A 27700-nucleotide genomic window follows, 5' to 3' on the forward strand; every position below is an offset into this window, starting at 1 on the left:
CATCTTAATATGACTCGGAACTGCTGCTGCCGCCGCCCCGTACGGCAAAATTTCGATCGGTCTGCGTGACTCAAGCTTGCGCAACTTGACACATCGGCGCCCGCATCGGCACACAGCGCACGTACAGAGCGAGTATGATAAAGAAAAAAATTAACGATTTCTACGTACGCTATTGGAGTGATTGGTTCATTTATTTGATCGATTGATTCTGGAGCGCACGGCCGAGATGGAGGGCCGCACTCGCCGATACATGGCTGTTAAATAATTGGAGTGTCCTTTGCTTATATAGTTTGAGCGTAGCTGCAGAACTGTACACAACCGCTCAGGCTGCGAATTTCGCGTGGCGCCATAATCCCCTCTAAGCTGTTGTAAATATGCGTGACCCCCCAAAAATGCACTGCCCAGGTAGTGACGTGATTATACCCCGTGCAACAGTGCAGAAAGGAGGAGGTGATCCTTCCCTCCGTTCGCTGGAGTTTTGACGGAGAGCTGGTGATATACAGTGACTATTTTGACGGTGTGTGCTAGAGTTACTGTATATGCTATAGCTTTATATGAAGGTAGCATATACAGTAACTCTATACTCCATTTCATACATCAGGTGCAAACTTGTGGAGGCTAAAACCCCTTGGTCTTGCTAACGTACTGCTACTCCTTGTACTCCGACGCTGCAGCGCTACCTCCTCGCCCATCATCTCCCCTTTCTGGTCCTCGCCGTACGCCGCTTTTTCTGCACGACGATTGGTATTTTTTGCGGTTGCGTGGACCTTGCGTTTTGCTTTTCCGTTCTCGCCATTTTGCGCCTCGGCTACGCTTTGTTTTCTACTCTGTGTGCTGGCGCTATGCCGTGTTGTTGCGCCTTTAACTGCAGCAACGAGCGTGCAAATGGTTGTGCACTTTTTATGATACCTCGAGGTAAGCGCAATGGCTTGCGCAGGAAGCGGTGGCTGCACATTATATATGCCGAAAGAACTTTGTTCCCACGAGGAACAGTGTTGTTCGCGAGGTGAGGCGCCTTTCTTATTGTTCGTGTCAAAGTATTCCCCCCCCCCCCCCGAATGCTGAATTTTAAATATTCTTCCAGCCTGCTGATCAACGTTCCATGTTTATGTTCTTGGGGGTTTTTTGTTTGTTTTTGTTTCTTTTGCGGATATTTGCTTTTTGGTTGGTCAATCTTCATCAAGAGTCCTGAGAGACGCGAATAGCGCGCAGTGGGCTCCTCCCACCTTGGGCATCGTGGGCTCTGTAGTCCTCAGTACGCTGAATATTCTGCTGCGACTCCATTACCTCGCACGTCCGTCAAGTGTCTACGTCTGAAATTAACTGCTATAGAATCTCTTCAGTCTGCAAACAATTATGCGCGATGATACATCTTTTCGATCGCACTTGTCGTGATTGTTAGGATTCGTTTATCGTGAATGTTTGGTGGAGTTGGTACTTCATTGCGCAAGAAACATAAAGCGAGAAAAGAAAGGAACGAACGGACGAAGAAAGGTGACACGAACTGGCTCTGGTTTTCAACTGAGGTTTTTTGGAGAATTCACATACAATAGTAATGACACGAATGCGATCCTGCGCAATAAAAAAAAACGAATATACAAGCACTGCTCAAACAAACAAGCAAACAAACAAAAAACAATAACATCCTGGTAATGAAAGAGCCGTTATCTAACAGGCAGTGGGTGAAATTGCTCGTCTGTGTGACGCCTGTATTAGCATTCCTTCTGTTCACCACTAAGAAACCAGATTACCTTTTAATTACGGTGTTATATTGGTTATATGCTATATGACGGTTCACCTTCGTTGTGCAGTCTTTTGCAGCAGGGCTGTTAAGCTTTTGATCAGATGGCGCAAACAAAAACTGTGCCTATAGCTATGACGTGACCTCGCATTGCCAGAATATACTTATAGTCAAGCCAATTAAGCCAAGCTATGCTAAGGTCAAGCTCCGTAAGACCATTTTATTTAAGACAACGCTAAATGAAACTGTCAATTAAGAGATTGCGAACCTTGCATACTAAAACCACGATAAGTAGGACCTTGCTCATTAAAACCATGCATAATATGATCTCGCTATTTAAGGACTTGCTAATTAATACCACGCTAATCAAGATTTTCTAATTCAGACCTTGCTATAGGACTTCGCTAATTAAGCATAATAATAATTGTTGCGGTTTAAAGGGCCCCTCACCAGGTTTGACAATTTTGAGCTAACGAGCGCAATGCATACACTGGGCGTTCAAGATCACATCTGCAAAAATTGGCAACGCTACGCGCCGCGGAAATGGGTCAAATTTCAAGCTGAACGCTACTTGCCCTTCCTCTCGCGGCCGCGCGCCCAGAGAATGAGGGGATGACGTACATGAGAAAATGGCCCTACGTAGACGGTAGTGTTGTGACGTCGCTCCTCTACGTAGACGACTGTGCTCTGACGTCGCCAACAGTAGCACGTGACACTGCGATAATTTTTTGACACGACATGTGTAGTTTGTGTAATTTTTTGCTTGAATAGATTAATAAAACTTGAGAAAAATAATGAGACACACAAAGGGAATATGTGCGTCTTCTTCATTTTTTTTTCGTGAATTGCACCTAGATGCGGGGCTAATGTGCCTCCGTCTCCCATGCGTTCGTGTGTAGTGTACTAGAATAAATTATTCTAGTACACTATACGTTCGTGTCCCCGCTGTTAGCGCATCGAGCAGGCGCCAGCCCTGGAAACGAAAGTAATGTTCTGGCGCGTTCGAGCACTCATTATGCTCATTTATTCTACCGCGTCCAAGTAAACGTTAATGCGGCATTGGCTCATGATACCGCCACTCTCGTGCCCGTACAAATGTCGCAACTTTCATGCCCGTCCCGCAGAAACAGGCAGTGCACCACAAAGAACGCCGACAAAACGCCCACGGCCGCTACATAAAATAAAGGTAACGGCCGTGCAACGCCGCTCGCGTGCTCGGGCTGGCTCGGGCACGTCATGCGCACGTGACCATGCATGCGCATGACGTGTTCATGCGTATGTGTCAAGTGAAGAGGGCAGGGAAGGGATTTGGCTTGCGAAGGCTACACGGGGCGAGTGGGGTTTGAAACTCGCCTCCTCGCATCATGGTATCGCGCCGCTACAAATTATTGCTTTTCTCGGCTCGTGATGAACCGATTTGAAAAATTCTTGCGGCATGCTGCTCTTCGTTCGGCACACAACAACTTCCATCGTCTAACTAAAATTTGCTATGTGGCCTGGTGAGGGGCCCTTTAACGTCCCAAAATCACAATATGATTGAGGGAAACCGGGGAGGGCTCCGGAAATTTCGACCACCTGGGGTTCTTTAACGTGCCCCTAAATCTAAGTACACGGGCCTCGAGCATTTTCGCCTCCATCGAAAATGCGGCCGGAGCGGCCGGGATTCGATCCCGCGGCCTTCCTCGCTAATACCATGGTAATTAAAACCATGCTAATTACGATCTCGCTAATGAAGACATTGCTAATTAAGCTACGCCGGCCGCAAGCTCCGCTGTTAATTAGTCCACTTTCGCGCCACGCCCGCATTTCTTTTTCCCGTGCAGTGCTGCGTTTTTTTTCTATTTTGTTTGGGCGGATTCGCAGTTGTGACTCTACTAATATGTGTGTTTTCCCAAATAAAACTCAGGTGGAATTCAATGCTTACCTGCGTCCCCTCTATTCGTCCGTTCGCTTCTTTTCCGCTCTGTAACATTATTGCAGGATCCGTCGGCTGTTTTACTGAAAATTCGAATAGCGGCTTGCGCTCTTCTTCCAGCGAATTACTTTGATGTGAGCCTCAACAGCTGGTCTCAGACACCTATAGATGCAACGAATTCAGGTCTTGAAAAAAAAAGTAAATGGCTTCCACATTTTCGCCTCCATCGAGGATGTGGTCGCCGCGGCCGAGATCGAAACCGCGACCTTCGGGTCAGCAGCCAAGCACCGTAATCATTGTACCACTGCGACGGGTAATGTGTAAGCGAAATGCAGTTGAGAGAGACTGAGATTGTGAGGAAGAGGTTGGGGTGTTTTGTGCTACCGTTCTGCAATATCCTTTCGGGGAGCATTGTTTACGTAATCCCATAGGATGGAATGTTGGACCGAGTCGACCGACTACAGCTGGGAAAATGGTCAAATCTGGCTGCGACACGTGACGTAGAAAGATCCTTGACGAAACGTTTTTGTTCGTTTATTCACCAGACATTCGGTCGTTTTCCTTCTTAAAGGGGTCATGAAGCACCCCTTGGGCTGATTGAAAAAACACATCCTGCGGAAAGCTGACACGGCTATGAACTGCTCTGCCAAATACTACAGTCGTGCGCGCCGCGTAATGGCCACAAGCGGAGCGCGAAGTTGCCGTTTCCCCAGGTACCCTCTTTTCAAACAGAGGCCGGTTCTCACTCTCGCCGGTGGGCGGGGCGTCTGTCCGCTGTACGTCGCAAGAGACACGGCCGGTCTGGAGGCGCGCGCTCGCTCCTTCCTTTACGGCCTGCGCACGGGGGGCTGTTGCTACCTATGGCCGCAATTTCGTGGGGGCGCTCCGAGCCAACTGTCACTCCCGGCCGTTGCAGAGGCTAGCGCGCGCAGGGAGTGCTCGGCTTCCGACTTAGCATGGCGCTTTCTGAAGTTACTCTATATGGTATTCATGGTACCAATGCGATAGAAACATGGTAGCAAGTATATGTGATGACTCTGGTAAATTCCGCTTTACAGAAGTGGTGGCGCAGGCCGCTCATAAGCCCGCTTCTGTTGCTCGGCAAAACATCGACGCGGTTATAACACAGCCTTGTTTTTTTAGGTTTCTGTAACTTCGAGAATAATAAGAGGATGAACATTGCATTTGGTTGAGGAAACGGTTTAATCATGGTTTGGGAAATGTTTATTTCAAATGTACGTGCCGGCCGTCGCTGTACTTGAAAATAACAAAATTGCACATTTTTTGTTGGAGGCATCTTGGAATATTGGAACAAATACTTCAAAAAAGTGAAAGTCACTGCACAGTGGGGACGGCCACGCTGCAGACGAAGAGGAAACATAAAAAAAACTTTCAGAGAATCCTTTCAATGGGAAAAAGAATGTTTTCCTTGGTACTACAACAATATGCGCATGGAGAACTGAAAAAAAAAATCACTGCTGGTAAAACACTGTAGTGACGATCACAGTTTAAAGGAGTCAAGTCTGTCACAGCCTGATATGCTTCCGCGAGGGCTTGTGAATAAAACCGGAAGGCCTGTCATTCTGATCTGTTAACTTTTTTGTGTAGTTCAATAAGAAGAATCCGGAGAAACTTTTCAGAAATAATATGAGCCAGCACTCTCGCGTGACTCTTGTCCACACCTTCCGGACAGTCCAGAAGTGGCGAATCTTCAAGGTATGGCTCAACAGTCAATTGCAGAGTCTCGAGGATTTTCGTTCGAGGAAGATATTTGACTGCTTTCTCGAAGAACGTCACAATTGTGTCCAGCATTGATAGTAACTCCGGCTTTGGGTAGTGTAGATCATAGGCTTCTTGCTGACGGAGATGATGATACAAAGGACTGCTCGTTTTGTTTGTCGTCACTAGCATGGCTCATGTTTCGCGACCGACATCAGTGATGAGTTTGGCAATGTAACCACCTACATACACAAGCCTGAATAGCTAGGCAACAGAGTTCGGTGGTTTGCGAGGAGGTTCTCGCAGAGCTTCAAGTTCCTCAATAACAACTTCCGGAATAGACACCGCCGCTTCTTCAATGTTTTCGTCGCGAATGCCCATGTCTTTTGAAGGTAGCGCCTTTTCCTTGACAATGTGGGTCAAAGCAGCTGTGGCGGCTCTTGCGTCTAGCACGTCATTGCCCCCGCACATTGCCCTCAATTTTCCAAACAATGCCTCTATAGGATCACTGTTAAATTTCTTCGTGAGCAGGTATATATATATAGTTTACTCCTTTTCTCAGAAGAAATCGGACTGTCTCCACTGTGGACTTTGTGGTGAAAAGCAGGGCAGTGTACGTCTCGTCTGTAAAGTTTCCAACGCCAGCGGCGACAGAAGAATCCTGGATGCGCTTAATTTAGCCTGAAAATTCATTTTCCAGCCACAGCAATCTAAGCACACAGGCCTCAGGCATTTTCGCCTCCATCGAATATAAGGTGGTCGGGTCTTAAAAAATATTGTTGTTGCTAGTAGCGCTGCGTGTGCGTCTTCTATTGCCGAGTGCCGAGAAAGGTAGACTGTTCCCACACGCACCTGTACTTCCTTCACCGCTTGCTACAACCGATAGAAGTAATTAGCACGAGAAATTGGCCGGGCACAGCTGGTTTACAACACGAAGCGCATGCGGCGAAACGCGCTTTGGGCGGTTGGCTCGCGACGCCCTCACGCGGAGCGCGCCGTCGTGACTGTATAGAAAAAGTTCCATTGTACTCCCGGCAGCTGCACAGGCCGTAAGGGAAGGAGCGAGCGCGCGCCTCTAGACCGGCCGTGCAAGAGACATAGCATGCTTATTGGCCGATAGCCGACGTAAATCGAGAGCGGCGTTCGGATCAGATGCGCTTCTTGCCGCGGGGTGCCGCCACTTGCCGGCGCCGCACTCCTCAGTACACGGTAGCCGCACTCGCGCACGCGAATCACAGCGGGAGAGCGATCGCGTTTCATGACGCGCGCTGGCGTAACTTCTTTCCCCCATGCCATCCCTCCCTGTCTAGCTTCCAGTGCGCTCGTCGGCACGAGAAAAGAGAGAAAGCGCTGGGAGCGTGCGCCAAACCCCCGTAACTCCGCTGATTCTTGACGGATTCGAGAAATTTTTGCGGCAATCGATTCGGGAGGCAGTACACTCCGATACTGAGGCCATTAGACCATTACTTGGAAAAGTGGTTCATGACCCCTTTAAAGGGATATACTAAAGAGAAAACCAATTATTCTCATATTAGTAAATTACGCTTTCAGAACTCCAAAATCACCACGCCTGCCGCGTGAAGACGCTTGGTAAGCGAAAAAACGCGCAAAAAAAATGGCGGTGACGACGCCACCTTGAAATTCCCGCAACAAACGCCGTGACGTCATAGATTTTGACGGCATCTACTAGGTCCTACGTAGTTCCTAATCAGTAAAAATGAAGTACATTGTCTTCTGAGGGGGCCAGAGACTTAAAATACCAAGTTTCGGGAAATTGCATTGAACCAATGTCGCCAATGTTGCCAAAACACGAAAAATACACTTTGAAATCCGTGACGTCAAGCTCAGAAATTTCGGCGCGAAATTTAAAAATGAAAATTTTTGACGTTTATTTGCTTCTCTATTAATAAACTTATGATGGTGAAATTAACGGCATTACAGTTCGAAGAGTGCAATTAATCAATCTAAACTGATTCATTGTTTCACTTTAGTGTCACTTTAAATGTCTCATTAATTAAAGTGGCAAACGAACGCGCATGCAGTACTTGTGTTATCTCTATGAGTGGACGCTCCATAGATGGGACGTGCCCTCTACCCTGCTCCAATCTTTATCACCACTGTGCCACCATTTACAAAGAATGACGCCAAAAAGAATCAGGGAAATAAACCGAGCTTCTATCCTCGTGGAATTCACAACGTCTGTAGTCTCGCCATGCAGGAATCTAAAAAAGAAAGAGAGAAAGAAAACTCAAATTTACAACAAAGTTTTCCATATTTTACAGCCTTCATATTTTTCTATGAAATAATTTATGCGCATTATATACACGCGCGGCCACGCGTGAGGCTGCGCTATTTTTCTCTTCCTTTTTTTTTTTCTCCATCACTCGCGATTTCTGAAGGTGTGCTGGCAACCGTATCACAGCTGATACCGCGAACTTGGCCTGTTTTTCTAGCGAGCATCGCTTCGCTCGTGACAGTTCGAATCACGCGCGGTGCTTTGACATTTCGGGACAATGACGCTTTAATAATGCTCATATTCGGTCAGCAGAGAGCTGTGCAATAGTTCCCGCGCATCATCAATTTTGAACCGCTGCTCTCCGGTAACCATTTGGGCTGAAGGTAAGTCGCTGGTGAGAAAATTTTCCCAACGCTGCGTGCTCTTAGTAGTTATGCTTTGTTATCGCCGTACACCTGAAATATTCGTATTTAGCCGGTTTTCTTAGTGACTCACGCATCAATACCAAAGAGGCTAATCAAATCGGTACACAGCCAGTGTCAGTGACAATCCTTTTGGCTGTTTGAGGTGTCAAAAGCCTGTGGGAAAGACTCGATGTATTTTTCCTGCTTCTCAAGAACTACACGTGTGAAGTGCATTGCGCACTCAAGTGATTCGAAGAAGATTCAAACCGTAAAATGTCCTAGCGTCGTCCGCTGTTCAGAGAGTGCGGTGCAAACCCCACAACAAAGGCGAATGAAAGGGTAAATAAATGTTCGAATTGTTGCACTCTCGCTGCAAACTGCTAGCTCAGCATGCACTGCCGCCTTTAAAGTGAAGTTGATAAGGCTTTCGAACAGCGGATTCTTTTTGTGCGTCTAGGCCGAAAGAATTGACCCATAAAGTCAGACGCGTATGTTTTTTTAAAGCTTTTCGCGAACTGTGCGTCGACACGATAACCTTCCAAGACGATTACCGCCTCTTAGGTTCTAGCACGGCTTGCAATATTTATTCGCGACCTTTCACCCCGAATGTGCATCTCAAGCTTTTGGCTGTGCTGCTTTGCATAGTTTCTTTAACGCTGGCATCCCCTCCGACTTGGTTCAGCACCTTTAGAGTTTGAGGATAGTGGGAAACCCATGCTGCCACCGAAGCTTTTCGACAGCGGCACCGTTCAGTCTGCTATTGATGACATTGCTGTTCTCTAGATTTACGCCGGTTACTGGACCTGCAGCGTCCACGTAATATTGCGAGCAATTTTTCTTTGTTAGAGACAGAAGGGGATCAACCATTCCTTCAGCACTTTTCAAATCTAACTGTAGAGATTGTGTAGAATACTGTACACGCGGCATAGCAGTGTGGATTTGAGATTACGGCCGCTTAGTCAAATCTCATCTGCTTGACCCTTGCAGAGATTACCCTGAGCACTCATAGCAAGACAATGAGAAGATTGTTGTGCAGGTTTACTTTGCATTCTGAAACATGTATGAAGATTCTCATAATTACCAGCACCATTGTGTGTCAACCCACTTCAGTAGCGCAATGTTTATGGCATTGTGCATCGTGGGATCACTTCCCGGTCTTGGTGACCACATTTTGATTGTGGCAAAATGCAGGAAAATATTTGCATACTTCAAGAACTCTAGATAGTCTAGAGTAATACAGCCCACTACTATGGTTTTGCTTATAGTGGGGTTGACTCAGTGAACCACAATCCCGAGCAAACCATTGGTGTTCCATAATGTAGGAAATATTGACTGAAAACAAAAGCTCCCACAGGTGACATGTAGGTGCCTTTCAGAGGTATTGGTGAGGGTAAAATTAATAGGCACAGCTGTGTTAATTATGTCAGTTTGAACCTGAACATCCTCCGCCTAAGTAACTTATAAGCAAAGGACAGAACAGGTTATGACCGGTTACGAAAGCAGTGGCAGGAACTGCTTTCACTCTTTCAACAAATTTTGGGCCTTGGAATTTAAGAAAACGTTAAATTGTCGCGCATCTGAGCCTGGGATAGCAGCCTGAAGTTTAGGCGTGCAATTTGGTGGTCGTTTTTATTCTATGGCTGCATTGGTGCAATGAAATTTCATTTCCTTGGGTCTCGTACAGGGAGTATCAATGTGACGTCAACGTGCACCACCACTTCGTTGTACGGTCCACGGCTTCTGCTGTACTTCTGGGGATAAACATGTCAATATAAAGTTCAGCTTTTTATTGTGCTCACTGTACTACAAAATGGCAGCCTTGATTATGTCGGTGCGTACTTCCTATAGTTGAAGTTTTTACTATGGCATTATAAGGAGCCTCAATAGTGCGGCATGCTTACCATGAGCCATTTCTTTATTGGTTGGTTGTGTATCACTGTAAAAGCAGTGATAATGTAACAAAAGCAAGCTGTTGCTTAGATATGGAACGTTTAGTGAACGCTTACTCGCTCGCATACTAATCTGCTTATCTGTGGTTTCTTCCTCTAGATTTAGAAGAGCCACAAGCCGAGACTGAAAGCACTGAAGGTTGTTCCTGGATTGTGGTGTCAATTTCTTTCGACTACCCCATTGAAGAGTTTCCAACTATGCCTACCTCCGATGTCGCGGCACCCGAAGCTGAGGAGGTGTGTACACTTGAGGAAGTATGGCCCCTTCGGGTCCCTTGTTAAAAAAATTGTGGATATCACACATGAAACAAATGTTATTTAAGACACGGCACATCCATCTCGGAAGCACCTGTGATTTGACCTGTGCTTTGAGCTTGAATAGTACAATCAAACCATGATATAACGTATCATTTGAATGACATTCATGCGGTAACAAACTATGCTCATTTTAATGAGATTCGTGCTGTAACAAACTATTGTTTCCCTGTCGGAGCTTTGTTGAAGATTGTGTACGTGGGTATCTGCAGGACCTTGCGTTTGAAGTTGTCAAATGCTGTCGCAGAAGGGACAGGCAAGTTGCATCGACAATGTTGATGTGTAGCGTGACACAGAAGTGCAGGCGCCTTGCTGTCGGCAAAGTGATGCACCAGAGTTGAAAGCAGGCCTCTACTTGCGTAAAGCAAGCTCAGGGATTCTTGGGCCGAAAGTTGGGCAGCCCTGTCTCTACAAACAAGGCGGGGGGGGCGCACTACAGCTGTAAGCCACAGTGCCATCGATGGCAAGCCCTGGGACCCACTTAGGCCAGGACTCGTGTTAATAATCCGTTTTTTTTATGTTGTTTTTAATCGTTGAGGAGTCCATTTGATAAATGGTCGAATGTCCTATCGACTGCACTGAGGATGGCTTATTTTAGATCTTAATAGCAATCAAGTGCAGCCTAAGAATGATGACTGACGCTGCACAAAGTTTCATTCTGTAAAGTTCACTGGTTTCGTCTTTTCTGAGACATGCTGTGTTTTACATGCTAAAAAAATTGAGTGTATGTTTGTTTTCTACATAGTTTAGCACTCCAGTGTCATATTTACGTTGTGCTTCCACTTTGAACCCATAGTAAGCTTAATTACGATCTTTTACTGCCACTCAAATCTTCAGATAGTTACAGATAATTATATTTTGCTTCATGTGTGAGGACGTGTGTGAGGAAGTCGTTATAGATTCTAAGTAATGAAAAAAGTACAACTTGCATGGAGACTCAGAAAGAACACAGGATGGAGCGTTTACTAGCAACCGAAAATTTTTTATTTGAGAAAGCAGTTCAGCCAGGCGTCTGAACTGCTGTCCTATTCTGAATTTGCTTTTTTGGATGTAACATGACTATGTGTTTTTGTCGATATTCAGCGGTTTCACATGTGCATTCCCTTCGGTGTTCGTAAGAACCTCTGGTGGTCTGAATTTCCCAAACCCTTCAATACGGTGTCGCTCATAATCATATCGTGGTTTTGGGACGTTAAACCCCTACAATTATTATTATTACACATGCATTTCTGTTGTATGAAATCGTTCGTTCTTGCTGTATTTCGTTGATTCATACTATTTTTAGATAATAATGATGGTTTGTGGTGACATGCATTCATGTGATGCATACATAACAAATTCTTTCACAAATAAAAAATTTTCAGTTGCTAATAAGCGCTCCGTACTGTGTTCTTTCTGTCTCTCCATGCAAGTTGTGCTTCTTTCATTATGAACCTATACCAGCGTACCCAATTGGCAGTTATTCTAGATTCTTAGTACATTCACTGGCAGGTGGTGTGACTAACAATGTGTGCTTTCAGTTGTCCTTTGTGCTTTGTCTAAAGTATGTCAGTGGATTTCATGTTTATCTCTGGATGCAGCCGCAGGGCGAACCGGGTGGACAGAAAAGTGGTGGCGACGTCGTGTCAGATGTTGCAACAGTTGCGGATCCGGCCAAGACTCTCGAATCACCAAGCTATGTGGAGGAGCTTCCAGATGACGTCCTGCTCTTGGTTCTCGGCTGGCTCGACATCAGGACGCGCGTCATCATTGAAAGAGGTGCGGTTTTATCGTTCCTGACCCAATCGACGCAGGCCCAGAAGGGCGTAATTGTGGGGTGCTGCGAGTTGCGACTGTACGCTAGTCACACTTGGACACATTTCTTGAAAGAGATTCGCGAGGAGCTTCTAGTTGAACAAAAGTTTGTCCCTGTTCGGACATAGAACATCGTCCGGGTCGAATGCCTTGCCAGGGCAGTATGGCTTGTCTGCCTCGATGGAACAGTGGTTACGGTGCTCTGCTGCTGACCCAAAGGTAGCAGGTTCAATCCCGGCTCCGGTGGTCACATTTTGATGGAGGCGAAATAAAGAACACCAGAGGGTTGAAATTTCCGGAACCCTCCACTATGGTGTCTCTCATAATCATATCATGGTTTTTGAGACGTAAAACCCCAGGTATTATTATTAGGGCGGTTGCTTTTTGCTGTCATCCTGGTTAGCTTATTTGGTAAAGCGATCACCCCAGAAAGGCATTGGTCCCGGGTTCGATCCCCGGACCAGGACGAATTTTCTTCAACTAGATTTCCTTTCTGAGAAACCCATATGGATTTCCTTGCAGTTTCTGCTAAAGAGGGGTGGTTGTCAATTATCCCTTTGATTGCCAGACATCATCTACACATTTCTTGAACAACTGTAGAGCCTTTTATGAGCCATTTGCAAGAATATTTTAGGCTACGTACAAAGGGTGGGTATCAGCTAGCATAAGTATAAAGCAGCCTCCACGCATAAATGTCTTCTTCGAAGTGGGATTGCATCTGCCACGATAAGCTTGCTAGAATGGTGCACATTTTTTGGCCTGATGACAAAAAAAAAGGACCACTGTTATTGCTCGTTGATCCGCCGTGATCGCTTAGCAGCGAAGATTTTGCGGTGCTGTGGCTAGAAATAGCGCATTCCCTGCTCATCAGGTGCGTTGTTCGCCTATGCACTAGTTAAAGGCTGCTCAAATGAAAATTTAACAATCGTCAGCCCTACTGCAGATTTATCAAAATTGCTCAAATGTTAGATATAGCTCAATTTGCACAGAGTAAAATTTTATTGTTGTATGCCTTTAGTACCAACCCCTTCGGGCTGGCTTTAGTGGCTTGTATGTTTCGCTGCCGAACACAGGGTCACAAGTTCAATCCGTGCCCAAGGCAGTGACATTTTGATCGCGGCGAAATGCACTGATGTGTAATGCTCGTGCACTTTTTTTTACAGTGCATACTGAAGAACACGAGGTGGTAAAAATTAATCCAGAGAGCTGCACTACTGCATACCCCATACCTACCTAATTGTTTCTTAGTTCTTTCATGAAAAACCTCATATTATAGATTGAAATAATGTATTTTATGCAATGCGAAGCAGAACTTTTTTTTTTTTTAAAGGCATCGCTATCTTGTGGGTGTCTCAGCTTAAGCAGAGCGCGATATTTATCCGGTTTGGCTAAAATTGGTTGTGAGCGAAAAATGTGCCATTTTTGCCCTCACTATCTGCGTGTTTTCTTTTTGCAGTGTGCCATCGGTGGAAAGAACTTGCAAAAAGACTCTGGAAGGCCCAATGCAAGCTCTCTTTCACAGGCGTCTTCTCAATCAGCCAGGGAAAGCGTAAGGGTTTATTCTTTAATTTGTTTGTTTCTTTTCTACTTTCAAACTGCCACGTTCTTGTTTCCCATCTGTTACTGTTTTATATAAAACAGTTCACGATCAATTCAGTTTAGTGATGTTTCGTTACAGTTTGCCTCAAAAGAACATTACCTGCAAAGATAAAGCTGGTGCTTGTAGCAGTGTTTTACCTAAGAAATGGGCCACTATTGATTGACATTTAAACTTCCCTAAGCTGGAAGATGACCTGGACATAAGAGCACAGTGGTTAAAAACTGTAAAATTGTCTCCTTGTAGAAACCTTTCATGCGAGTGTATTATCTAACGTTCTTAGAGTGCAGCTCTTGGGCACATGTTCCTGCGCTGAGCGGCATCGGCGTAACCGATAGAGCAAACGAGGACGAAAGAGAGTGACACGGAGTTTGTCGATATCGCGAGCCACCGGCGTCTAACCTCGTTTTCTTCCTCCGTCACGTGCGCTGGCCCCTCGGTGGGAGCTCTTGCGCATGCAGGGCTGGCACGTGCACTGCGGCTGGCTTTGCTTGTCATAACGGGGCTGTCAGTGTTTCGCTTGGTTTGCAACGCCTGCAATGCACAGAGTGGTGTGCGTAGCACTCGAGTTCTGGAGGTTTCTGTGGCAATATGTAGCGAATGTTATTACATTGCTACAACTGCGGATAGCCAAAACTTCAAACACAGTTGGCGTTGCCCCAACACAAAGCTGTGCTTAGAATTTGCATTAGGCAGTATCATAATCGTCGGTGAATTCCTTTTTAATGAGAAAGAGTGGTAGTTACGATAAGTACTGGAATGAGGACCACATAGTTTCGGGTTTCAAGTCACCACTTCGCATCTATTTCATCAAATGCATACACAGTTGGCTCTCGCCAAACCTTGGGCAGAGTCAGATAGGTCACTGGAAATTTGTATCTTAATTCACAAAGTGGTTTTAGTAGTACCTTGCTCTTTTTGCGTATGACGAATTGGAACGAACAAATCTTGTCACGTTAAAGGGGTCATGAACCACTTTTCCAAGTAATGATCTAATGACCTCAGTACCGGAGTTTACTGCCTCTCGAATCAATTGCCACAAAAATTTCTCGAATCTGTCAAGAACGGGCGGAGTTACAGGGGTTTGGCGCACGCTCTCAGCGCTTTCTCTCTTTTTCTCTTGCCGACGAGCGCACTGGAAGCTAGACAGGGAGGGATAGCGCGGGGGAAGAAGTTACATCAGCGCGCGTCGTGATGCTGTGATTCGCGTGTGCGAGTGTGGCTACCGTGTAAAGTTAGCAGACTGGGGAGTGCAGCACCGGCAAGTGGCGGCACCCCGTGGCAAGAAGCGCATCTGATCCGAACGCCGCTCTCGATTTATGTCTGCTATCGGCCAATGAGGATGCTATGTCTTTTGCGACGCGGAGAAGCGGATACGCGGCGTCAACTGGCAGGTGCTCCGCCCACCGACGAGAGTGAGAACCGGCCTCTTTGAAAAGAGGGCGCCTGAGAAAACACCAACTTTGTGCTCCGCTTGCAGCCTTTACGCGGCAAGCACGACTGCAATATTTGGCTGAGCAGTTCATAGCCATGTCAGCTTTCTGCAGGATGTGTTTTTGCAACAAGCCCGAGGGGTACTTCATGACCCCTTTAAAACATACAGGACTCCTTATGTACTATGTCTTAGTGTTTTTCTTATCTAAACTGTCTTTTGCATGGTATTGTGCTCACACTTATTTTTGTTTTAATCATCATACTGATTTCTATTCTGACCAACAATATAAATGGTGTTGTCTAATTTTGCACATCAATTTAATTTGTTGTTTTTCTTTTATTGTAACATTTGTAGAAAGAAGGTCAGATGTGCATAGTTCCCAGAAGAGCAGAGACAGAGCTCTACCCTTGGCGTTAAAATAAAAAATTATTCTCAAAACGTCATTTAATGTACACACTGCCAATTGATCTGTGTCATGTAGTATATCTCAGCCACCATTCTTCACAACCTTGGAGGAAAACAAGTGTTTGTGAAAATTGCCCACCAAGTTGTGGCAACCTGACCGACCACTGTTAACCTATTGCGGTCTGAAACTTTTACTGACTTTACGGACGTTGTGGTCCAAAAATATTTCGCCAGTTTTGACCTTCATGAAAGAAAAACACCAACTGTGCAAGAAAACATCATAAGATGTTTCTTTTTGCAGTCGATATTGTGCCTAAGTCTTTCAGCGATATTTGGGCAGCGTGTGGTGCCCCACAGTGGGCCATTGCTTCTGTGCTTTTCAAACTATTCCACCATTCCATTCCATCAGTGCTTTTCAAACTAGCACTACTTCTTTATCTAAGTGTTGTTACTAAAAGATATAACGTCGTTAATTCTTCTTTGGCAGCTTTGACTGTTGTCATCCTGCGAGCAATCCTAAGCCGCTGTGGGGAGTCATTACGCAGTCTGGACTTGGCCACAGCATCACACATGCTCGACCACAGGGCAGTCAAGGCCATTGGTGAGTATTAGTGACTTGTTGCTTGCATAGAGTTTCATAATACAATTGAAACTTGATTTTACGAAACCCAATTTTACGAATTTCCCGATTTAACGAACAAATTTGGATTAGCCCCGCAGTTGCCCATAGGCTTAATGCTTTTACAAACTCAAGATAACGAAACAAGCTTCACCGCTAAACTTGATTTAACGAAGCATTCCAGGAAAAAAGATGCATAAAAAAATAGGTTTTTCCAAATTTCTGGAGTGTAGAATGTCTGGCAGTGTGCTGCCTGACATTCTAGACGCAGCCTGGCAGGCAGTGTGCTGCCAGGCTGCGTCGAGGCTGCATCGGGCTCCACAAGCCCGCAACATGAGCAGGAAGAGGCATCGCCCATTTGTTGGGAAGAGCTTCATCGGCGTGACGAGGTGGCCACAGATCATAACTTCGACAACTTCATGATCGCCAATACAGAAATGGACACTGACACAACAGAAGTTCTTGACAACGAGGAGATAAACTCAAACCTCGATATAACGAACACGGATATAACGAAGTAAATGAAGAATAGTCTTGTTATAGATACAGTGTTAACAAATACAGGCTTATGACGAATTTTTGGATATATAACGAACCGATTTTCATGTCAGATGCAACTTTGCTATAATGACGTTTGAGTGTACAGTCGAACACGGATATATCGAACCCACACATATCGAATTTTTGGCTATATCGAACTCGTAAATTATCCCCTTGAAAATCCTCTGAAAAGTATAGAAATTCGCACGTTTATATCGAACGGTATTTTTACCCGCCATCAGATATATCGAACACTGCGCGAGCTGGAAGGCGCATGTCGGCATTCGCTGCGCCGCACGACCTTCGCTTCTCCGTGCCTCTGCCGACAGCCGATACGCTCGAAAAACGTGAGGGCGAGAGGGCTCAGACTGTACTCCTGTTGGGCGCATTCTCCAACTTGCGGAACGGCTTTTTTTTTCTTTTTTTCTCTCTCTCTTTCTCATGCTTTCTCCGCGTTACCGTCGGCTCGGAGAACAGGAACGAAGTAGCCGGCGGCCTCCTCCTTTCGCCTTTTTTTAACACGAAAGTGTTTTATGCCAGGGTCCACCAAGACTTCGGTGACGCATTTCCGTCACGGAAATGACGTAGAAAAAATATACACGATCAGATGTCAAAGAAAAAGAGTTCCGTCAACGGGCATCGAACCCACGACCGCTCGGTCCGCAACAACAGATGCCGGGTACGCTATCCACTGCGCCACGGCCGCAGACTCTAGAGGCTTTACAAACGCGCCTTTTATATCTACCACTCTCTCGGTCGGCGGGTTGGTGTTGCCCTCTGGGAGCGGCAAAGTAGAGTAATTCGTCATTACTGTGGCCTCCGCGATTAGCAACCGCAACGCGTTACACGTCCGTTCCATTCGGCGCGTTTTCAATAGAAGTTCAATTTTGTCAATGCCTTAAACACCGCGAGGTGGCGATCTTAGACCAAGCGTTTTATGGCTAGGTGGCGTGAGCCGCCGCCCGATCTAACAGCCGTATACATCCATCCATCCATCCATCCATTCATTGTAAAAGCGTCAGCCTCGCTCATAGCATCACGCTAATCCAAACCAAAAATAGCTCTGCGACGCGCGCCTGCATCACCTGGCTGTAACACCGCGTTCACCGCAAACGTGCTCGCCCCGAGAAAAATCGCGGCTGGGCTACCGAGGCGGCGGGATGCGCTTTGCGTTTCCCTCTAATCCGGCCGTGGTGTTCAGTCACATTTTAACATGCCGCGGGATGGCGACGAAGTTCAGCGTCCAATATGCGACGCTCTTCTGGCTATCACACCTCGTTCTCTGATTACGCTTTCACAGCTACCACAAGGGTTTGTTTAATCATTTAACATGGATGTTAGTCGTCGAAATGGAGATGTACCACCAATCATCGAAGTGGGTGCATCCACGTTAAACGGTGCCATAATAATAATAATAATAATAATAATAATAATAATAATAATAATAATAATAATAATAATAATAATATCTGGGGTTTAACATCCCAAATCCACGATGTGATTATGAGGGACGCCGTAGTGGAGGGCGCCGGAAATTTCGACCACCTGGAGTTCATTAACGTGCACCTAAAGCTAAGTACATGGTAAACGGTGCTATAGCTGCCAGACATCAATATACATTGTGCAAACTCTCTCATATCAATTCAGTTACTTCTGTAAACATTCAGTTACTTCTGTAAGGGCACGCTTTACTTTCGTGTTATTCCGGTTCCTATGAAGGAGGGATCAACCATCTTTTTTTTTTTGTTCGCCTTTCGCCTTCAGTATTTGCTCAGCCAACCACAGCTCGCGCATTTCGTACATCGCTGCTGCCCTTGCAGGTAGCCTGGGTAGCCATCGCCACCATCGCGACAGATCGCGAGCGCTTTGTTGGCGGAGCGCACTTCCGTAGTTGTCGCATACAGTGCAGTCCACTTATAACGATACCACATATAACGATATATCGGTTATAACGATGGGTCGAGTTATGTTTGTCATTTTATGCATTAAGTCTATGAGGAAAAAAACCATATATAACGATATGTTATTGGCCGCATATCGGATATAACGATCGAAATTTGCCGTCTGGCCGGCATTTTCTGTGTATAATAATCGTTACATATGCGTTTCCAAGTTCCCCTGAAACGAACGATGCCGAGACGGGGCGAAACGTTCACCTACGCGAGTTCGTATCTGCCGCCATTTCCGCGCTGCGTGCGCCGCGCGCCCGCCCGCGGAGCCCACGAGGTCAGTGGAGCCCACGCGCCGAGTGCCATCGCGAGCTTGCGCAGCGCACCACAAGATGGCGCTAGCCGCTTCACGTTGTTAAAGTACATGTTGTGCCGCGCCGCTCGCGCGTGGCCCACAATCGCACCGAAAGAAAAGGAAGAAAAGAAAAAAAAAAGGCGAAAAGCAAGTTGGCGCGCCGCTCCGGCGTCCCAAAGAATTACGTCACCGACACCATCTTGAATAATTGGCTAGTTTAGCGGCCGCCTGCCGGGCCCGCCTCCGTGCCGACAAAGCTGTGCGCCCCGCGCCGGCCGCGGAGGCCGCGCGCGCGCCGCGATGCTAGGTTTGAATTCCTCGAAAGTTCCGTTGTAGCACGAAGCGAGTGTTCAGCGCAGGCACCAGGCTGGCCGTGCAGGCACGCTATGCTTGGCGGACAGCTGCAAGTCTCCCGTTGTGGTTGGCGGGTCATTGTTCGCTCTTGAGACTTATCGGAGTGGTCGTTATGTCAGCCGTGCTCCGCCGCCGCCGTACAGGAGCCCGTCCTAGTCGCCGGCCTTGATATGAAGTTTCGTGACGTTCCGTTACATGAACCGAGCTTTGGCCGGCGTGTGCAGTTTTTGTGGTGCTTGCGTGTTGTGCGCTCTTGCCGCCGCGGTGGTTAACGGCACGCACCATTCGTACATCATGCAATGGCGCACGGATACTTCAAGACTCTTTAGACCATGTTGAGACTATTTAGGTGCGCCTAAAGCTTGACACTCTCGTTGGAGCTTCAAATAAAACTTTGTTTTTGACATCCTGCTTTCTAGAACATCTATTCTTTAGTGCAAGTGGTAAATTCGGGATCGGAGCTACAGAGATACGTCCCGCGTTTTTTTTTTTTTTTTTTTTTTTTTTTGACGGCAGTCCAGATATAGCGATCACCGGTTATAACGATCATATTTTTCGTTTTTCTCGATATCGTTATAAGTGGACTGCACTGTACCACCGCGTTCCTCTTTTGCGTGCGTGCTGTGCAAAGGCGCTGCGGACTGCTTGAATTTTCGACTTCTAGTGTAGCAATGGCCAGCGTCAAGAAGCGCAAGAACCTTGACATTGCGACAAAGTTGAAAGCCATACAGCGTGTTGAGGCGGGCGAAAAAAGTTCGGCGGTGGCGGATGACATCGGGATACCAGGGAGCACGCTGAGCACCTTGCTGAAGAACAAGGCAGACATCAAGGCAAAGGCGGCAGAGCAGCGAACGTCGGGAGCCTGTCATGTGCGCGCTCCAGCCCACATGAAAGTAGAACAGGCGGTCTGCCTGGTTCTTGAACAGGCACTCTATGCATGGGCACCGAGCTGAAGGTTGACCTGCTTGGTGCCATTAAAATTATGACGGGCGCCTGGCAAGACGTGAAGACGGACACTGTGGCCAACTGCTTCCGGAAGGCAGGCTTCGTGACGGCGGAACTTGCGAAAACCGGTGAAGACTGCGACGACGAGCGCATAGACGACGCGTTTCGCGAGTTGTCGTCCCTCTTCACGGCTGCCGTACCACCCGAAGTGTCTGCGGACGATTTCGTGGAAGCGGACTGCAATGTTCAGGCTGTTGTGAGCCTCGCTGACGAGGACATTGTAGCTGCAGTCGCAGGGACCCAGGATGCCCAGGCCGACAGCTCAAGTGGCGACAAAGATTGTCATGGACGAGGAGGCGGTAGCACGTGCGTACTCCGCCGCTGAAGTGGCGGCAGCGTTCGGTTTGATTCGCCGTTGTTGCGGTATTTCGAATAAAGCGATATTTCGAATAAAGCGATTTCGTTATAACGAGGGATTACTGTAATTTGCAGGTCCCGATCACTTCGTTAAATAGAGTTTCAACTGTAGTTCACTAGAGGGAAATCTGGCACTAGTGTCTATGGGAGCTCAGGGTGTCTACCGACCGGGAAAACCGGGAAAACCGGGAATTCTCAGGGATTTTGGGTAGTCTGGAAATTCTCAGGGAAAACTCAGGGAAATTGTGCTCCCATCAGGGAAAATCCAAAGTAACTTTATTCAAAGGGAAAGAAAGTCGCGGTAGCGCTGGCTCGATATTTTGTGAACGCATTTTTTCCAATCAAACGGCCGCTGCGGTAGCGGGGAAGTGGGCGCACCTCGATGCTGTCATCGCCTTCGGAGCGGTGAAGTGGGAGAGAATCCGGCTAATGCGTGGCATGCGGGAACCATGAACCACGACACATCGTATCGCGCAATGTTGTCAGAGTGTTCTGTGACTACACGGTGTAGTTCTGTGTTCTTTCTCGCGCGTGCTGTGCGTTAGCGCCCGATATGGTGTTTCTTTTTTTTTATCGCCGTGTGTCAAGTAACAAGCATGATTAGTTGTAGAAGCGGTAGCAGTAGGTGTAACGAGCTTGAGTTATCTTGCAAGCGATCGCGATCGTTCAGGAAGCGGATGTATTCGACAAGGCTGGTATCTGGCAAGCTCTCCCGATCGGCGAGAAAAAAGACGACGCTTGTTGGATGTTATCGGAGAACTCACTCGCTCTGATCCCGAGCTTCAAAGATGCTATTTAGGACTCCGTGAAGAATAGAATAAATTTCCAGGCGAGAGCTAGCGTAACTAACGGGCCCATTCACAGCAAGTGAAAGCATTTTTCTTTTTTTCCCGATGAGGGCACTGCTGAAACAAGTTTTAGGCAGTCGACCGATATTTTTTGGGGCTGCAGCTCCCAATTACCAGCCACACCACGTGGATGTTTGCTACACAGCCGAATTACAAAACTTTTCAGAGCCAAGGCATAGCGGCGACCGATATTCGCGACACCGGCACTGGTCCCACTTGCTCGACTAGGTGCGCGATGTCGGAAAACAGTAACGTTTCCACCTTAATCGGATGTGCCGTAATTCAGGCTGTTGCCGTGCTTTCATGCGATCTTAGCCCGCAGCTATATCGTTTTTTTTTTGCGATAGCAATTATATAGACACTCCGACGCGAATTTTTTGCCTTCGCCGTGATCTTCCTTATCAAGTCCAAATTGCGATTAAATCACCCCGCGCGTCGTATGCTCCATGTGCGAGTGAAAGCGCGCGAGCGCTGCCGACGAACGGGGCTTAAGCAGAGATGAAACGAGCCGACCGTCTCCTTCGCGCGATGGGCACATGGAGATAAGAGGCGGAAGGTTGGGGAGGTGGGGGGGGGGGGCGCTGCGTGAGTCTGACAGGAAGTGCGTACTTTCTACCAGCGCGCGTGGTCGCGTGCGTCGCGGTATTTTTAGTGGGGATCAGTAGACGGCTCATACCTTTGTAGGTGTTGTGCTCTAATTGCAAAACTTCCGTTGAAGCCATAGCAGCGGCGGATCCAAAGGGGGGGGGGGCGGTAGCGGCGATTCCCCCCCCTTAAGCCACCCCCCGCCCCCTCCCTTCAGTGCCTGTCGCCCACCTCCTTTGTCAGGCTGCCTGTTGAGTTTGCCTCCTTTTTCAGGTTGCTTTGCCTGCCACTGCCCAAAAGGGGTAAAGAGAATCTTGTCCCTGCTCTCTACCTCTCTCATCGCTCTACCCTTTCCTGCTTCCCTATGCACATTTACAACGAAGGCTTCTCAGGTACCGCCATAATCCCCTCTGGGCTATTGTAAATATGTGTGACCCACCAAAATGCACTGCTGAGCGGGGGCTTCAGCCTTTGAACCCCCCCCCCCTATTAGGTACCTGAATCCGCCCCTGAGCCATGCATAGATGCATAGATCTGCTGCATAGATCCGATGCATAGATCCATGCATAGATCCGCCCCTGAGCCAAGTGCAGCGGCTGCGTTTCCTGAAGGAGCGATCTGCTAGCCTATATTCATATAAAATGCCTCTTTGTTGCTATCGGATTTACTATTTTGCTTCCGCAGTGAAACTGTGACTCTTTTTCTAATGTGGGATGGTTTTCGATGTTGTGCGTTCGTGGAGAGCAAATGGTTCGGCTGGGCAACATGACAGCAAAGGCGTTGCATTGTTCTGGGCAACGCGCGAGGATAGGACAACAACCCGCAGCAGCAGAACAAGCGCAATTCCACAGTGCATTATACCCGCATTTGTTTCGTCTTTACATATGACACTCTGGCAAAGCATCTAACTGTGATTGCTGCACCGCAGGCTCAAGAAAATTGATTTTTTTTTTCACGCAAAAGAATAAAAAAAGTTTTTTCATGTCGCCATATTAGTCGAGCATTCTTGTGCCATATTCAATTTAAGATTAATCCTTCAGTAACTATGCCTTGCATGAAAGGTCAAATTTCAGTTTAATGAAGTTTCGAAATAACGAAGTGAGTTGCCGCTTTTACCAACTTCGCTATATTGAGGTTTAACTGTTCTATGTACTATACAAATGAGATTAAGTCGTTTTTATTTTCTAACGTGCGTATTAGAGAGTGACATTACCGAGCGATATGGTCTCTACCCATCTTGACATAAAACAAAGTTCTGTTTCACTCAGGGAATTTTGCAAAAACACTCAGGGAAAACCTGGAAAACTCAGGGAATTTAGAAATGTCAACTCGGTAGACACCCTGGAGCTGCAACGCATGGCATTTCAGCCAGCATGGGAATGATGGCTCGCGCATGGTTTTTCCTAAGCTTCGTTCTTTCGGCTCTGTGTGGCTCACGGCCGCTTTGTCGCAAGACGAAGTTCAGCAGTTCCACTTCACCAATTCGAATCGGGTCACAATAATGGAAGTGCTGCTTAAATGGAACAACTGCCTCTGACATGATTGGTTTTGGGCTTGTATTCTACACCCCTAATCATCTTTCAGTAAACGGAACTCCTGTTAAATGGAACATATTTTCCTGGTCCCTTCGGGTTTCGTTTAATGAGTCTACTGTATAGGTCAAACTTTTTTTTCCGAGAAAATGCAGTGAGAAGTCAACCCCCGTCTTATACACTTGTCATTGGCAGAAAAGTCTCGGGAGTCTAGCAACACATACCATAGTTGCACATGAAATGCAATGCTACAGGGTTTTGCCTTTCATGTACAACTATGGTATGCTTTCTTGTTTAAGACAATGTTTTGGGTTCATGTTGTTGTTGCATCGTGGTGCTTTAACCCTTGAACATTCTTCAGGGTAATCGACAACCCAGGCATTCTTTTTTTTTTTTTTCCAAATCGCCTGGTATGAACTCCGAGAAAACAGCTGAAGCAACCTCAGTCTTGTCAAGCGTTCAGTCATGTCTTTTCCTTGACGCTAATCCTCATTCAAGCACATTCGTGGGTTCCTCGTGTGTTTACAAGAGACGTGAACTTTATTTATCGATTCATTTTTTCTTTAATAATATCGTTGCACCCCTTTGCAGGATCACGCTGCCCAAACCTAGAATACTTGGATGCCTCAGGCGTACAGCTGAGCAACGCATCCGTCCTGCAACTGGCTAACAGGTGTCCAAAACTCAAGGTTAGCCTCCTGTGTCAGCCGCCTGTTGGGTGGGGGGGGGGGGGTGCTGCTGGTCGGGATTTTACGGTAGTTTTTTTTTTCTTTGTAGAGTTAAAGTTCGGGATGTGGGTTATATGCGTGAAAATACGGTAAATACCCTAAAATTCCGAGCAAGCGCCCCCTCCAATTTCAGCGCTAATTTAAAATTTCCGTTCAATTTTGGGAAAACTACCACCTAGCTGCACCCTGATCACGCACCATGTCAGTGCAACACTGGCACACTTGAATCCACTCCAGTCTTGTTTAGCAGCCTGATAAGCGCCTTATTGGCTTGTGATGATCCGGTTATAAGTGCCTGCTTATAAAGAGAACCATGAGGCACTATTAAAAGCAGCATAAAAAACAACTTGTCTGTTAAGAGCCCCGCTGCATTCAAACATTGCTTTACATACAAAAAAAATATCTTCAAGTCCTTGCTTAAACCATGTGGTGTGTTTGTTCCCTTTAACAATAGATTGGACTGTACATTTTTTTTTTCAGTCATAGGCCTGACCCATGACTGCATTTTTCTTAAAGAAATGACACTGGCAGGTGAAGCAATTATCTCTTCAGACAAAAGTACATTGAAGTATGCTTTCACTAGGTTTCATATAAGAAAGACGATTGTTAGATGTCTAAATGTGCAGAATCATTCCTTGTTTCAAGCAGTGACCAACCGTGGCTTTTTTTGTTTCAGACTGTCCTTCTGAAAGATTGCTGTGACGTTAGGGAGAAGAGGTGAGTTTGAGAAGGGAAAACTGGCTGCACAGAGCTTACTTGATTACCATATTTACTCGAATCTAACGCGCACCTTTTTTCCGGAAAAACGAGTCCAAAAATCGCATGCGCGTTAGAATCGAGTACCGAAAAAAAAAGAAACTCGGTTATCGTATTGCCATCGACATTTCAAAATGGCCGCCTCCTACGCGCCTTGGCCATTTCTGCCATTTTTTCAGTTCGTACGTGTGCTGAGGAGATTGTCATCCCGTTCTGCGTTTGCATCGACGGTATCAAAGTGCCAACTCCAATACTCGACGAGTGTACCACGATGCCGCATTTAAAAGAATAGTTATTACATGTACAGAGAGACGGACGGAAATCGGGCCGCATCGCGGTCGTTCGAATATAGTTCGGAGTTCCCGAAAACGTGCGTGCGAGACTGGCGCAAACAGAAGCAGAAGATTTTTTACAGCAAAGCTTCACGAAAAGGTTTCAGTGGACCAAAGCAGGGCCGGTTTCCCGAAATCGAAGAGTGTTGACAGCGACAAGGAGTTGTCCGACAGCGATGAGGACTGATCCATCGCCTCCTTTTTTGGTGATGCCTGCCGCATCACCAAAAAACCAGCTGCCAAACCCTCTCCTTTTCCTCCTTTCCACTAGTGTCGGTCGCTAGCGCCACATGTGGCGGCCGCTCCCGTAGTTTTGACATTTGGCATAGCCTCCGAAACAACCGTGCAAAGTTGCCGATCTCGAAGATGATGATGATGATAGGTGGCTGTTCTTTTTGAAGCCGGGTAAAAAAAAAACAAGAAAGGAAGAGAAAAAAAGAAAAAAGACCAAGAAGGATGGATAACGAAGCACACACTAAGCCCGCCGCCGTGATAATAGTGTCGGTCGCGAGCGCCACCGCTCGGCGCTTGTCCAAAACTGAAGGCAGGCCGGCTCCGCTGGGAGCTCGAGCCATTCCTCAGGCATCTTTAATACAGTAGACTCTCAGTAAACGGAAATCTGTTAAACGGAACTGCTGCTTAAATGGAACAACTGCCTCCAATGCGATTGGTTTCGTACATGAATAATGCAACCCTGTTCTTCTCTCAGTAAATGGAACTCCTGTTAAATGGAACATATTTTCTTGGTCCCTTCAGGTTCCGTTTAATGAGAGTCTACTGTATAGGAGGCGATGACTGATCCTACGCGACTCGTATCGCCGCCGTAGTGGTGACAGTTTTAGTATAGTTTTAGCGGCAAGGTCTGCTTTTTGACTTTGTGTTTTACTTTTTTGAAACTTCAGTTCTTTAAAACCCAAATACTTGTTCTTCTGAATGTGCGAAGTTTGACTCCTACGGACTTCTTTTGTTCTTTTCTCTCACGAAAAATGGGTGCGCGTTACAATCGATGTATTACTTTTTTTTTTTTTTTGGTCGCGGAAAACCGGTGCGCGTTACAATTGAGGGCGCGGTAGAATCGAGTAAATACGGTAAACTTCGCTGCATTCCACATATGCCAAGGAATGCTACAATTGTAATATTATGGCTCTAGCTTCCCTAGAACAAAAGTTATAAAGCTGTTGTTTCACCATTTCTAAAAATGTATAACTTTCCAAAGTAACATTTGGCACCCTATTGTACTCTCGAAACATTCAGCTTTTCAGCAAGATATAAAAATGATCAAAATTGAATGTGCCATAGCTGAGAAAAGCTTGCAAGTTTTGAGAAAATACAGTGAAAAAATTGCAGAAAACAAAACCCTATTGGTCGTTGACGTGATATAAAACGCCGTTATGGCTGAAATAATGATCTAGGACGCATGAAAATTTGTGAGGTTATGCATCGGTACTGACAGAATTCCAAAATAACATTTTCAAAAAATTACATTTTTTCGCACTTTCTTGGTTCCATAAAGCTACGTCCCCCTTTAACCTCTTGGAGCCTGATATACTTTTTTTTTCTAAAGGAACACATTCAAATTGTAGTTAGAAATGCTTGTATGTGAGCAAAGGACATCCGATATTACTCTCGCACCATTCAACTACTTCAGGTGTAATTGGCAGACCAGATTAAAAAAAAAAATTGAAACTTGGCTTTTAACACAAAGCAGTTTTTGTATGCACACTATTGCACTGAACAAACTCAGAACTGGCACGTGAACCAGTCTCTCATTTTATGGCGGTCTGCAAAACGCTCAAGTGTTACAACATTCACCACTCCGAGGTTTACTATTAATAGCATGCAGTCATACAAAGCATTTCCCATTGAATGTGTTTTGATCATTCCACGTGCGACACTTCTTTTTCAGCCTCCGGCGACTTCTTCGGCGCTGCAAGTGCTTGGAGCACGTCGACCTGGCTGATATGTACCAGTTCACCGGAGAGGTATGGAAAATAAGATTTCGTGCAGTAGCCTTTATGAGAGGCAAACTGCAGTTGTACGTACGTAGCCACGAGGACATCAAAATTGATTCAATAAGTGCAAAGAATAAAGCGTGCTCACAAAGTGTGTAAGAGAAATGGATCAGATTTAGTGACCCCAAGCAGTTGTTTGACTTTATTAAAAACGAAATCATACCCAGTGCAATCCTCGGTACAGTGTATGTTGCGTCCATAACGCCATTCTTACTTAGGCCACGCCGTTCTGGACGCAACGTACTTAGTAGCAAAACTCGCTAATACCTTTGGTTCAT

The 27700-nt window shown here is 46.4% G+C and overlaps 1 protein-coding gene across 9 annotated transcripts in view; it reads left to right on the forward strand.

Annotated features, from left to right (window-relative positions):
- The first annotated feature begins 7802 nt into the window (after positions 1 to 7802).
- The window catches only part of LOC119390374 (putative RNA-binding protein EEED8.10), a 77809-nt gene continuing 57911 nt past the window's right edge, over positions 7803 to 27700 (forward strand). For 8 of the 9 annotated variants that reach the window (XM_049414759.1, XM_049414761.1, XM_049414760.1 and 5 more), the window contains exons 1-8: positions 7811 to 7994; positions 10074 to 10201; positions 11860 to 12037; positions 13530 to 13622; positions 15998 to 16111; positions 24186 to 24283; positions 24999 to 25039; positions 27317 to 27392. In XM_049414759.1, coding sequence (XP_049270716.1) covers positions 10163 to 10201; positions 11860 to 12037; positions 13530 to 13622; positions 15998 to 16111; positions 24186 to 24283; positions 24999 to 25039; positions 27317 to 27392 — 639 coding nt within the window. In that variant the 5' untranslated portion in view covers positions 7811 to 7994; positions 10074 to 10162. Of the gene's footprint in view, positions 7995 to 10064; positions 10202 to 11859; positions 12038 to 13529; positions 13623 to 15997; positions 16112 to 24185; positions 24284 to 24998; positions 25040 to 27316; positions 27393 to 27700 lie in introns of all 9 variants that reach the window. The other variant, XM_049414758.1, reaches the window with a different exon arrangement.

This window comes from Rhipicephalus sanguineus, chromosome 4, assembly GCF_013339695.2.
Source record: "Rhipicephalus sanguineus isolate Rsan-2018 chromosome 4, BIME_Rsan_1.4, whole genome shotgun sequence".
NCBI lineage: Eukaryota > Metazoa > Arthropoda > Arachnida > Ixodida > Ixodidae > Rhipicephalus > Rhipicephalus sanguineus.